The 14,049-nt window shown below is 45.0% G+C and overlaps 1 protein-coding gene across 1 annotated transcript; it reads right to left on the bottom strand.

Annotated features, from left to right (window-relative positions):
• Positions 1 to 11,167: 11,167 nt before the first annotated feature.
• On the bottom strand, positions 11,168 to 13,692 carry LOC141042303 (uncharacterized). The gene is made up of 2 exons (XM_073510143.1): positions 13,070 to 13,692; positions 11,168 to 12,993 (listed from the first exon to the last, which is right to left on the bottom strand). Exon 2 carries the CDS (start codon positions 11,945 to 11,947, stop codon positions 11,264 to 11,266), a length of 684 nt encoding a protein of 227 aa, XP_073366244.1. The 5' UTR covers positions 11,948 to 12,993; positions 13,070 to 13,692; the 3' UTR covers positions 11,168 to 11,263.
• Positions 13,693 to 14,049: the final 357 nt, after the last annotated feature.

The raw sequence follows: 14,049 nt of genomic DNA, 5'->3' as shown, positions 1-14,049 counted from the left end.
GTCTTGCATGTGCTTATTTGTGGTGACAATGGGATATTCACGTGATCTACTTGATGTATGTTTTGGTGATCAACTTACGGGTTCTGTGACCTTGTGAACTTATGCATAGGGGTTGGCACACGTTTTCGTCTTGACTCTCCGATAGAAACTTTAGGGCACTCTTTGAAGTTCTTTGTGTTGGTTTGAATAGATGAATCTGAGATTGTGTGATGCATATCGTATAATCAAACCCGCGGATACTTATGGTGACATTGGAGTATCTAGGTGACATTAGGGTTTTGGTTGATGTGTATCTTAAGGTGTTATTTTAGCACGAACTCTAGGGTTGTTTGTGACACTTATAGGAATAGCCCAATAGATCGATCAGAAAGAATAACTTTGAGGTGGTTTCGTACCCTACAATAATCTCTTCCTTTGTTCTCCGCTATTAGTGACTTTGGAGTGACTCTTTGTTGCATGTTGAGGGATTGTTATATTATCCAATTATGTTATCATTGTTGGGAGAATTTGCACTAGTGAAAGTATGAACCCTATGCCTTGTTTCGAAGCATTGCAATACCGTTTTCGCTCACTTTTACCACTTGCTACCTTGCTGTTTTTATATTTTCAGATTATAAAAACATATATCTATCATCCATATTGCACTTGTATCACCATCTCTTCGCCGAACTAGTGCACTTATACAATTTACCATTGTATTGGGTGTGTTGGGGACACAAGAGACTCTTTGTTATTTGGTTGCAGGGTTGTTTGAGAGAGACCATCTTCATACTACGTCTCCCACGGATTGATAAAACTTAGGTCATCCACTTGAGGGAAATTTACTACTGTCCTACAAAACTCTGCACTTGGAGCCCAACAACGTCAAAGGATAAAGTTGCGTTGTAGACATCAGGGAGTTATGGAAGCATAGGAACGCCATCGTCTTCGACGAGGCGTCGGTCTGTCTTACACGACTTCTAGACCGGATCGCGAGCGAAAGCAAGGTTTAGATGCAGGCAGGTCTATTGCGAGGAGATTTGGTTGCAGCCTTCATGACGGCGCCGGAGTGCGCACATGGCGAATAGTCCGATTAGCTCATAGGTGGACGGCGATGTAACGCCTTGTAATCTGCGTTGTAACTTAACTGTGGAAGACATTTCACACTTTCTTTTATAATATATGGTACCCACACTTGTACGTATTCGAGGGAAAAAAAAGAACCAGCCAGTTTTTCGTGGAAGCAAATTGGAAAATGTACGCCACCGCCCACCAGGAGAAAAGCATAGTACTAGTACGAGTACCTATGCTGACAAGGTGATAGATCCAGATACACGGCATGGCTCATGCACACATGTCGGGACGGATCATCGTCTCAGGTGCACGCATAATCCGAGGTGAGAGGTCGTCGTACGACATGGATGTACCCACCAACTGGGGATCACCATGGCCGGCCTGATCGATCGATCGAGTCTCAAGCGCTCACACGCGCGCGCGCGCGCACACACACACGCAACGAGAAAACATCATGGGAAAAGGGGAAGGACCAATCGCCTGCACGATCGGACGAATCGGGACCATGCCGGCCGGCCGCCCGCCCTGCCCTGCCCACCACCGGCTTTGCATCGATCCTGCCGATCCGTGCTAAGCTCCAAGGAGATGAAGGTCTTCCCTTCTGCTCCCTCATAACGGCATGGGTAAACGATCGGCCGATGCGTTGCGATATCGGCCATCCTGCATGCTTGCTGGCCCTTAACTACACCCAGCTTTCACGACGCAGACCGCCGCTGCCTTCATGTGATCGACATTGTCCTTCCTCGGCACAACCTAGCGGACGTCGTCGTCTCTGCCCCAAGTCTTACCACCCTGCTGCGTGGCTGCGTCAAATAATCATTCATGGCAGTTATGTAAAGGCTGTGCGCATCAGAGGCCCGTCCTCAAGTAGTAACGAAACGCGGCCTACATCGATCAGTCGGTCCACGGCTTGAGCCGGTATGATGATCAATTTGACCGAGGCTCAGAGGCAGTTAATTACGCAAGCTCCGGGAAGGCAGGACACGCACTAGAGGTTATTAGTGCTCCGGCAGCTTGCAAAAGCAACACGTACGACCGCAACGGGTCAAAGTTGAGAGGTGTTCACAGACTCAATCATGTTTCACAAATAGTTTTGGGGAACATAGCCGTAGACAGACACGAGTCCACTGGCTACCGACACCCATGTGACCCATGTGTAGGAGGGTGACCCCGGTCACGGTGCGTCACGACGTTTTGGCATCTTCTCTTGCTCATTTCTCGTCCACGAGCTGTCAATCTGATGGAGATTGGAATTTTGAATTATTATAATTTTTGCGAATCGGGCTACCCCGCTGTGTGTTATACTCCACTGCATCTATATAACGAAATAAAAGAACCCGTATTTTCTCTCAAATCATTTGGCTCGTTTGACCACATAATCTGTGTTGTACTTTGCACCAGTTTTGCATGAATTTTTGGAACTGTGCCTTTTTTTTAGAAAACGTAAATATCTTACCAAATCATGAACAAATTTAAAATCTCAAACATTTTCCGAAAATTCTAATGTTTTGAAAATCTGTTTTTTTTTAATATGATTTTTCAGAAACATCTGGATATTTTTTTAAATGTGAACATTTTTTAAAGCATGAACAAACTTAGAAATTGAGAACAATTTAAGAATGCGAACATTTTTTGAAAGTGCAAACATTTTTATAAAAACACGAATAATTTTTTGAAAACGTGAACAATGACAAAATAAAAAAAATAGAACCATTTTCGAAACAAGAGAACCATTTTTAAAAATTAACGGGGCTAGTTGAACAGTTGGCTGCATATTTACCGAGGTGGAAAGCCGCAAAATGCCTAAGAGCGGTAGGATGGTCCTCATTCAGTCAGTACTCAGTGTCGTACCCTTACATGCAATGATGGCATTGGACATTCTAAATAAAACGATCAAGGCGATGGTCAAAATTTGTCAAGGGTTCTTATGGTGCGCACGAGTGGAAACAAATGGGGACCAATGCTCAGTGGCCTGGGACGATGCTTGGTCGCCACGGTGGGCTGGTGGTCTTGGCATTCCAAACCCGAAGTGGTTAAACGTGGCGATGCTAGCCAGGTGGCCGTGGTTGAAATAGGTCGACCCCTCAAGGCCATGGGCGGAGTTCGATATAACAGTGCCACATGAGTCAATGCAATTGTATAGAGCTCCTACTTGACCTCGGATGGAAACGGAAACAGAGTGCTCTTTTGGGAGGATAGGTGGCTCTAGGACCATCCTGTGGAGGATCTTGCACCTACCATATACGCCCGGGTTAGACAATCCACAAGGGCTACACACATGGTTCACCAAGGTTTGTCGGATGGAAACTGCGCGGTGGATATTGGGCCAGAAGTCACGGGACCGATACTGGATGAATACCTACAGCTTTGGGACCAGATAGTGACTGTCCATCTTGATCCAGAGATCGACGACTCGTGTCGATGGGCATGGGACAAGAGTGGATGGTACACAACGAGATCGGCCTAGGCAACACGGTTCTGGGGGAGAGAGGTGGTGACAGCTGCTAAATTTACATGGGAGTCTAAAGCTCCGCTGAGATGCCAGTTCTTTGCATGCATTGTCCTACAAAACAGATGCCAGACCTCGGATAGACTCGCACGGAGGGGATTAGACCACCAAGAAAACTGCCCATTCTGTGATCAGGAGGAAGAGACCATTGACCACATCCTGCTGTAGTGTGTCTTCGCAAGGGAGGTGTGGACCCGTGTGTGCCTCGCGATGAACATGCCTTGGATACCGACCAATGGATCGATGTTGATGGAATGGTGCAACGAAAAGAATGGGAGCGTCCTACGCAAAAAGGATATTCGCTCGATTATGCTTCTTGTAATGTGGGAGCTATGAAAGCATCGGAACGGAATTGTGATTGACGGTGCTACCCCATCAACCAGACATGTAATTAATAGAATAGATGTTGAGGGAGAGCGTGGATGGCAACGGGCTGCTCAAGGCCGACTTGGAGGCCTTCCTAGTGTCGTTATCGGTGGGCACATTCGCGACTAGTTAGCAACATAGCGGTGGAGTTGGGGTTGCGTATCTGTTGTAGTATGAAACCGCCAGCATGGATGGGCTCTTTACCCCACTCCTTTAATATATAGCACGCACACTCGTGCGTATTCGATGAAAATAAGAAAAGAAACTGAAAAAAAACCAAGAAAAGGGACAATAGAAAAACCAAAAACCCGATCAAGACCTTCTAGAAGTTTCACAAAACTGGCAAATAGCGGTTTGAACCTTCTACAAGGTTCGAGAACAAGAATCAGAAGTACTTTGCCAACTGCTAAAATGGGCCAGCCCAGTTGCTTCGGTACACTTGTCCTGTGCAAAAAGACAGTCGTTTGCGTGCAGCAATTAAAACCCACGAATGCTATATCCTACCGAGAACAAGACTAGCATCTGTCTCACCCGAAGCTTTCTTGCATCGCGCATGCGTATGAGCCGGCCCAATAACGTGTTACTCGTTCGGCGGTCGGTCTGTTCGATTATGTGTTCGTTCGGTTTTTTCTTTCTTTTCCTTTTTCTTTTTTGTTCTGTTTGGTTTTCTTATTTTTTCACCGTTTTAATTTTGGTTTCTTTGTTTCGTCACTATACTTCGCCAATCACTATTTTTCCATTACTGTGCACTTGTTTCTTCGGTTATGTTTGTTGTTTTATTTTTTCTTTGATTTCCTTTATTTCTTTTTTGTTTTTAGAGTTTTTTCATTGTTTCTTTTCGCTTTCATTCCACATTTTTGTATACATCAATAACATTTCCATAATACCATTTATTATTTTTAGAATACATGTTTAACATTTTATTAATATACGGCCAACATTTTTTCTATACACAACTTAATATTTTTCAAATGCTTGATTAATATATTATAAATACAAGATTAACATTTTATAAATACATGCTCAATTTGTTTTCTGTACATAGTTTAACATTTTGCAAATGCTTGATCAACATTTTTCCAATTTAACATTTTTCTATACCCGTTTAACATTTTTTAAATGCTTTATTAACATTTTTGAAAATGCAAAATTAACATTTGCAATTTAAAAGAAATTTTTCGAATGCTTGATTAACATTTTCTAAATACATGATAAATTTTTACATACACAATGTATTTTTTGCATACAGGAGAAACATTTTCTCTATACACATTTAACATTTTTCAAATGCTTGGTTACACATTTTTCAAATATTTGATGTAAAGCATTGTTTGTTAAAAAAGAATGCAAAAAAGAGAAAAACATGAAAAAAGCAGGAAAAAAAATGAGGTTGTAGCCTCCCGCCAAATGGGGCCGCCAATCTGGTGCTTGCCTTGACGCGAGGGTTTCCTACGTCTCCCTACAAACGGGACATAAGGGCGCCCAATAAAATTTGAACCGTTCACATACATACATTAGCTTAGGACATGTAGTGAACAACTGGAAATGTTTTGGGACCCAAAATTTATGTTTTAAAGATATAGGACTAATTTGACACACCCTGAATAGTTATAGGACATACGATTCATTTTACTCTTTAAAAAAATATACGTGATGAAAAAATGTTCATGGGTCCAAGATATGTTTGGGATTTCAGATGATGTCCGTGAATTCAAAATATGTTAGGGAATTAAGAAATATTTGTGAATTATAAAAATATTCGTGATTTCAAAAAATGTGTGTGAACTCAAAAAATCCCAAATTGAAGACACGTTCATGATGTCAAAAAATGTTCTCCAATTTGAAAGTACCATGTGCATTTGTTTTGTTTTGTTTTCCTTTTTTTGAAATTCAAGAATAGAAAAGGCCAAATGGGAATTAAGAATAAAAGAGGAAAAAGATAAAGAGAAAGAGAAAATAAAAATAAAAACAAAAACAAAAACATTGCAAACCGAAATAAAAAAACACTAGAAAAGAAGAAGGTTGGAAGACTTGGTAACCGCTAATTGGGCCGGCCGAATTATTGGGTTGCGACCCACCACTATGCTCAAAGGACAAATGAGGCATCAAAACGAACTAACAAGCGTTTGAAGGTTTTCAGAGAATTTTCTGCAAGAAAAAAGTGAAATTTAGAAAAAGAAATGCATATACAGGTCATGGCTCTGTTTTTTTTAAGGAAGTCATGGCTCTGTTATGCATTTAGGAGGTGTTGAGATCAATCATGTCACGCATCCAGCTGGCTGGAGACAACAATTTTGGTGGAACTGTTTTTTAGAACTAATTTTGGAGGAACTACTCATCAAATTTCGTATCATGACCTTGGAAACAATGAGTTGGTACATCATTCAGGGCGCCCCTATACCTCACATCAAGCGTGCCGAGTCATCTGACTCGCTGAAGCACACGACGATACGGGCTGGCCCAGTTCACGGTATGTACACCGCCTTCTTTTCTTTTCTGTTTTCTTAATTGTTTTTATTCGTTTTTTGATTTCAATGTTTAGTTTTACATACACTTTTAGATATTATAAACATATCTATTAAAAAAATTACTTCATATAATACCATAAAAAAATGTTAATCATGCTTTAAAAAATGTTGAATGCGTATACAAAAAATGTTGACCATGTATTAAACAAATGATAAAATTTCTTGATCATGTATATAAAAATGTTAATCATGCATTAAGAAAATGTTGAACAAGAATTTTTGAAAACTTTGAAAAAATATTTAAAATGTCAAACAAGTACGTATTTGGAAAATCCTGAGTAAGTGTTAAAAAATGTTGAACGAGTATATGGAAAATGTTGAACAAGAATTTAAAAATGTTGACGAAGTATTTAAAATGTTGAAAAAGTATTTAAATAATGATGAATAAGTATTACAAAATGTTGTATGAGTATTTGAAAAATATTGAACAAGTACTTAAAAAATGTTGAATAAATATTAAAATGTCTAACAAGCATTTGAAAAAAATGTTTAATAAGCGTTTGGACAATGTTGAATGTGTATACAAAAATTGTGGATCACTTATTAAAAAAAGGGTTTTGATACATACGAAAATGTAGTGTGGAAACAAAAAGAAACATAAGGAAAACAAAAGCAAACAAAAAATGGAGAGAAAAAATGCAAGAAAAACGAAGAAACAAAATGAAAGAAAAAATGGAGAAGAAAAAATAAAAGAAATAAAAGAACACAGAAAAAACCTGGATCGAATAGCCTCACATAGGACACGCCCTACAACTTACCATGAGAGTGTTCCTAGGCGGAGTGGCTAGCAGCTCCCGATCGAAGCGTGGTTCTCCAACTTCATCTCCTATATTCCTAATCCGTACGCACGCGCCAGTAGGCCGGCCTAACGCATCCCCTCTCGCCTCGCTTAAAGTGACAAATAGTCGCTGCGCATCATCCATGTGGGAAAGGACGTAAGTATGCCTGCAACTGTGGCCTGGAAACAGCTATAGGCCAATAGTCAAGACAGGAAAGGGGCAGATCCTAAATGACGTCCGTCTGAGTCCGATCGCCGCTGTTTCGCTGAAGCGAACGAACAAGCAAACACAGGCCGGCCCACTTCGTGAAAGCACCCTGTTTTCAAAACCTTCTAGTACGTGCCCTGAACGGGAATTTTTTTGCTTTGGCCTTTTTTTTTGGTTTTTTCCTGTTTTCTTTCTTCTTTTTTGTTACTATTTCTTTTCTTTTATTTGATCACTTTTGGTTTTTATTTTATACTTTGTTTTCAAGAAAATGTTTTGGAATCCGATATTTTTTCCATGATTTCGAAAAAAAATATCACGGATTTCAATTTTTTTCTGTTTTTTTCACAATTTAAATTTGTTCAGCTTATAACACAAAATGTTCAATGTGTATCTAAATGTTTGTTCAGTGTATACCACAAAACTGCCCAATGTGTAGTTAAAATTTGTTCAATATATTAAAAAAAAGTTCAATGTATATTTTTTTCATCATATATAAAAAAATGCTTATTGTGTTTGAAATTTTGTTCAGCATATCACAAAGTGTTCACTGTTTAGTTGAAAATTGTTCAGCGTATATACTACAAATTTTTTTATGTATATTTGAACATTGTTCATAGTATGTATATAAATATAACTAATGTGTTTTTTTAAATCATGTTTTCAATAATTGTTCACGTTTTTGAAAAAATAAAATCATCTTTCAAAAGTTTGTTCAAGAAAACATTATTCATTTTTTAAGGAAGATTAACAAATGGATCTGCCGTTGTACATAGTAATTTTAGTTTAGTGCAATAATTTACGACAAACTCAGTCGTAGGTGCAGTGGCTGGCGATGCGTGAGCGTCGAGCAAAGGCAACACCTATTTGGTGCTTCAGCGACAAAAAAGAGTGTGTGAGTTGCGTGTTCGACTTTAACTCACAATCCCCCTGTACAATACGTACTACACTAACAACCCTGGTAATCAAGACTGTTGTGCTTACTCCCCCCCCCCCCCCCCCCCCTTTTTTTTACCTATTTATCTTTTTTTTTTTCGATTTCCTTTTCCTTTTTTTTTTTCGTGAACTTTCTCAAAGTCCATGAATTTTTATCAGAAACTGATGTTTTTTCAAATCGATGAACTTTGTGTGGAATTTGTTAACTCTGTTTTCGAAATCAATGAGTTCTTTTTTAAACCAACAAATATTTTTTTGAATTTCTAAAGTTTTTTTCAAAAAATGATGAACTTTTTTTGGAACCAATTATCTTTTTTTCGAATTTTTGAGCTTCTTTTTGAAAATGGATGAACTTTTTTCAAAATCAATGAATTTTTTTTCAAAATGAATGAACTTTTTTCAAATTTTGTGATCATTTTTTTCAAACCGATGACATTTTTTCCAAATTAATGAAATCTTTTCGAATTCGAAGATCATTTTTCAAAACTGATGATTTTTTGTTAAAATCTATTAACTTTTTTCAAATGGATGATTTTTTTTTTTCAAAATTGGGTGAACTTTTTTCAAAATTGATGGAATTTATTTCGAAACGGTAAACTTTTCTTTCAAATTTGATAAACTCTTTTCAGAACCGTTGAACCTTCTCAATTCGTGAACTTTTTTCAAAAATTTGACGAGCTTTTTTCATTAAAAAAAATCAAGGTGATGCTGCGTAGTAAATAGCACGGCTACGATGGTTCTTATATTGTTCGCGTTGGAAGCAATCGTTGTCGTTCAGTTGGCGTAGTGATTAGCTCAACCATCTGTGCAATATAGTGACGCGAGTTCGAGTCATTGTTCACATTTTTATTAGAATAGTTCATGGCTATTTCCTATTTGCCACTCGTTGCGTCGAAGTGTCGACGTAATGCACAGGAGAACCACATGAGCGCTGGATCTGGGCCGGGCCGCTGCTCAGAGCGTGATTACGGCGGGACATAACCGGTTTTGGGACCCTTCTAGATGGTTCCGAGAACCGGTCTCTTCTGTTTTTTTCTTCTATTGGGTTTTTGGCTTTTTTTTTCTCTTTTTCCTGTTCTTTTTTTCCTATCTTTCCTTCATCTTCTACTTTTTCTTTTTATTTGTTTCTTTTTATTTTCTTTTTTGGTTTATTTATTTTTAAAGTTTAATTTTCTAATCAAGCTTTTTCGAAATTTTCAAAAAAATGGATTTAAAAAATTGTTCTTGTTTTCAAAATTTCTTCACATTTTTAAAAGAATGTTTGTAGATTCAAAATTTTGTTTGTATATTCATAAAATATCCTTGTTTGAATGTTCCAAATTTTATTCACACTAGCAGATTCTTTTTGCAATAAAAAAACAAATTTCGAAATTTGTCCGTGTTTTAGAAAAATGTTGAAATTTTAGAAGGACGGGCTCTCGCGACGCTCCCCGTCAAGCAGCTCAACGCTCCCGCAGCACCATACAATTAGGTGACTTTTTGGTTTGTCGAATTGAGGGCGCCCCACAGGCTGCGTTAACCACAGGCTGACCTGTGCCGGACATGATAGCTGCCTTATTTTTTGGCTGTGAAAGGAATTTTGATCATGCTGGATTATCTTCTGTTGATTGCGTAACTATGAGTTCGGTGCATTGCCACCTCGGGTGTCGTGCGCCCGCGGCTCGCCTCCTGACCATTCCATTAAAGAGGGTTTGGCACGGCGTCTGTGCTTGGGTCTATCCCTGCAGCGTTGCTAAATCCAAGCGATCGACCTCTGGCTCGCGGGGCAGGCCCGTGCACGTAACCTCATTAAGGTCCTTGTGTCTTACCTTTCCATGGGGTGGCTTCGAGACAGTCGGCGAGCGCGCGTCGCTCCCCATATTGCGGATTTCGCTAACATGCAGCTACATCAAGAACCTGGCGCAGACCGCCTAAAGACCGAGGAAGGAGTTCCTGAGCTCAGTGCCTGGAACATCCGACACCTCCTCAAGTTCTGCCCGTGACCATCACGCGTACGAACGAAATAGGGTTGTACATGCCCCGGAGACTCTCCATAGAGCTCCCGCCCACGCCCCAGTGGAAGCCCCATGCCCCGCGCTAGTGGAACGATCGAACCACGGTCATGCCCACGCCCCACTAGAAGCCCCATGCTCCGCGCTGGCGCGATAATCAAATGAGGTTGCCCCACGGGCCGCACTATAACCTCAGGCCGATCTGTGCCAGACACGGCGGTCGCAACCTTTCTCACCGGGCACGCGCTGGCCACCTCCTCCTGGGCCTCACGCGAGCGGGTGCTGGACACGGTGCCTGCGCTCAGGTCAGTCCCAGCAGCACTGAAAAACCCAAGAGATCGGGCTCCGCCTCGCGGGCCTGCTCCCGCGCACGTCACCCCATCAAGGTCCTTGGTGTCTAGTCTCCTCGCGTAACGCCCATGGATGAGTCGACAAGTGCGCGCCGCCCCCGAGGTGGAACCTTCTATATGGAGGATGCCTCAGGAACGTACCACTCGGAGACCTCGCGAGGCTCATCTTACAAGCGATGAGCCGGCAGGCGCTGCGAAAAGCTAAGTTTGAACACTCCCTGAGGTGGCCTCGTCAATGCTGGCCTTTTTTCCCTCGCGCTGGCCGCTTGTGCGTCAAAGGGGGACTCCCTCAGCATCGCCTCAGGAGTCCTCACCAGCTCCCAGAGCCCCTCACCTCTTATCCTTGTCCAGGCATCGCAACCTGATATCCCAAGGACGGCTGAGGTTCACACGGGGCCTGGGCCCTGCCGACGTAGAGCACAAAGGCAAGCGGAAAGGAAAAACAATCATGGGAAGGAAGCCTCGCATGAGCGCGAGCATTCATTACAAGCATTTTAAGTATTTAAATAAATAAAAACCGTCGTCTTCACGCCTCCGCAAGGTGGAATTAGTCTATTACAGGATGATAAAGGGGAGCTCTAAGAAGAACCGGGGTCGTCTCTGTCGTCTTCACGCCGTCGTCTCTGTCGCCGCCGTCCGCCTCAGCCCCGTCGGAGCCCTCGCCGCCGCTGCAGGAGAACTTCCCGAGCAGCACGTCCACGTGGCCCTCCACGGCGCCCGCGAGGCCGTCGCGGAGTTCTTCAGGAACAAGACCTATCACCTTGCCAAAGTCAAAGTTGGGGTCGCCATGGAGAAGGTGGCTGAAGACGCAGGTCGCTGCCAGAGAAAAGAGGTCGCGACACTCCTCCTCCAAGATGCCGTCCACCTTTCGGGCCCCGTCCTGGAGCCGCTCCACGAACTTGGAGGAGAACTCGGCGTAATCAGCGTCACGGGGCACGAGAGGAGTCTCGAGCCTCTCCCTGTAGATGGAGCGTAGGGCACCACGGGCTCGGAGCTCAAGAGATGAGAGCGCCGTGGGGCGTTCGGGCTGCTGCAGCTGCCCCCGGTTCGCGTCGAGCGCCGCCTTGAGCTCGGCAATTTCTTGCCGGAACTTCCCATGCTCCGCCTCAAAAGCGTCCTCCCCACCGCTTCTGCTCCTGGCCATGCTCCTCGGCAAGTTGGCCGCTGTCCGCCTCTGCCTTCGTGTCGGCGTCCGCCTGGATGTTCTTCTCCTTAGCCTCCAATTGGGCATTGGACTCAGAGACGTGCTTTGTGTGGGCCTCCTGAGCGTCAGTCAGCTGGCGCCCCAGTACCTCCAAGTGCTCGCGCTCCACGGCTTGCTCGGTCGATACCTTCACGAGGTCCGCTTCGCGGGCCCCGAGCTAGTCCTCCCGCCATTGGAGCAGTTGTAGTTGCGCGGCCTGCTGGTCCTGGAGCTCCCTCAGGCTGGCCTCCGCCTCTCTGTGGCGCTTGGTAGCCGCCTCGGCCTCCGCCAACACTCTTGGGCGGGTCGCCCTAGCTTCGGTGGCCTCCTTCTCGCTCTCTGCGTGGATGGCCTCGTTTTGACGTTGGCCCGTCTTCATGGCACGTCAAGCTGGCGCCACCCTTCAGCGAGCCTCAGGCGCTCCCCGGCGAGGCGCGCGTCAGCATCCTGGAAGTCCATCCTGAGCTGATCAAGCGCGGCCTTGGCATCGTCCAGGGCGCCGCGCCTGAGCAGAGCACGGCAGCTCACAAGCGCCGAAGCTCGGCCCGGGTTCGCTCCCTCGTTGCCCACGATTGTTACTACTAAGGGGGCCCCGACGTTGTTTCCCAGATGCGGAGGATTCGCCAGGGCAGCAGCCATGCTCGGGCCCGGCGGCGTGCCGTGGGGGCTTGCGGCGCTAACCCCAGGGGCCGTGAGAGCGGATACGGTCCGAGGAGCTACCGCGGCATGCCACACGTCGCTACCCCCAGCATTATGGATGGTGTCCGGTGCGATGAGGGGCGCCTTGGCCGCCTTCGTCACCGCGTCTTCCACCACGTCGGGCCCGGCCGGGGGCGCGCCCCCGCCCCCGTAAGGAGAAACCCGGGGCCGATTGGCTTCGATCTCGTCGATCGCGCTCGCCCGCGACTCAGGCAGAGCATCTAGCTCTCCCCCGCCTTCCTTGCGCCCAACCTCGGCGCCGGTGTGGTAGGCGGCCCCCTCGCCCCCCGGCTCTCTTGGCAGGACCCGACGTTTCCTTCAGGCTGGGGATCACCTTCTTTCCGACCTTCTTCCCGACCGTCTTCTTCCTTTTCTTCTGGTCGCTGACGGGCCGCCTGTGCAAACAAGAACCAGCTCAAGTCAGGGCGGAGAGCACGAGCTCGAGTCGCGGGGGCGCCGCGGGAAACTTACTCATCGGCGGCGACCCATTTCCTCTTCTTCTCCTCAGAGGGTGATGTGGTGTCTTCGATGACGAGCGACGTCCCAGCACCGCCCCAAGCTCGCGAGGCCCTGGTGGGGCTCGGCTACCGGGGGGGGGGGGGGGGGGGGGGGGGGCAGGTTCCGCCCCCGTCGTGAGCATCCCGTCCTAGTGCCGGGCCCCGTTTCGCTCGCCCCGCCGGTTGGGCGAGGAGACGTGTGTCGTCATCCTCAAAGCCAAGGAGGAGCTGGCGACGGGCGACGAGAGCGCGACGGCGTCTGGTCGAAAACCTCTTCCTCGGTCTCTTCCGAGTCTTCTACGCTATTGTTGCTCCCGGACACCTACACCGCCGCAAGGAGGCTCTCGTGAGGCCCGTTGAGGCGCCTCGGCATGAGCCCCCAGTGGTCGAAAAGGGGCATCCGCGCAATCAATTCCGCCCTCTCCTCGTACCGGCACAGGGGGAAGCTCCTTCAGGGGGGTCCGCACTAGTGCTGCCGAGCAAGGTCGCCAGGGCCACCTCCAATACCTCTGGCTTCAGGACACCGGCGTGCAGGCTCATTGCGCCCTTCAGGCCGGAGTACTCCCACGCGAGTCGGGGGCGCTGCTGTAACACCCCAAAATTTTTCCTTTGGATGTTCAAAGTTTTAAAATGGTTTTTATTTGGATGAGTTTTTGGTTTGGTTATTTTTTAAGAAAAAATATCAAAAGCATTTCTCATGTTAGAGGAATTTATGTGGCATTTAAAAATATTCCAAGGATTTGGTCACTTCACTCTTGTCAAAATACTTTTAACTCTTCCCAAAAAAAATATTCTGTCACTCTAAATTCCTCTCCTAGTCTTCCTCACATTCTAGGACAGTGTCTGACATCTTTCCTCTTCACAAAAAAATATTTTTCCCATATTTAATAAATTCCCAAGTTGGAATTTATATTTTTCAGGGTTTCTTTGGTTTACAAAGGAACCATACTCTAT

Source organism: Aegilops tauschii, chromosome 3 (genome assembly GCF_002575655.3).
Source record: "Aegilops tauschii subsp. strangulata cultivar AL8/78 chromosome 3, Aet v6.0, whole genome shotgun sequence".
NCBI lineage: Eukaryota > Viridiplantae > Streptophyta > Magnoliopsida > Poales > Poaceae > Aegilops > Aegilops tauschii.
The sequence above is the reverse complement of the archived record's forward strand: the minus strand, read 5'-3'. Positions and strand labels throughout refer to the sequence as shown.

Bases quoted from the DNA above. Each gene is read 5' to 3' on its own strand.
- LOC141042303 (XM_073510143.1), bottom strand. From the start codon at position 11,947: ATGCCCAATTGGAGGCTAAGGAGAAGAACATCCAGGCGGACGCCGACA.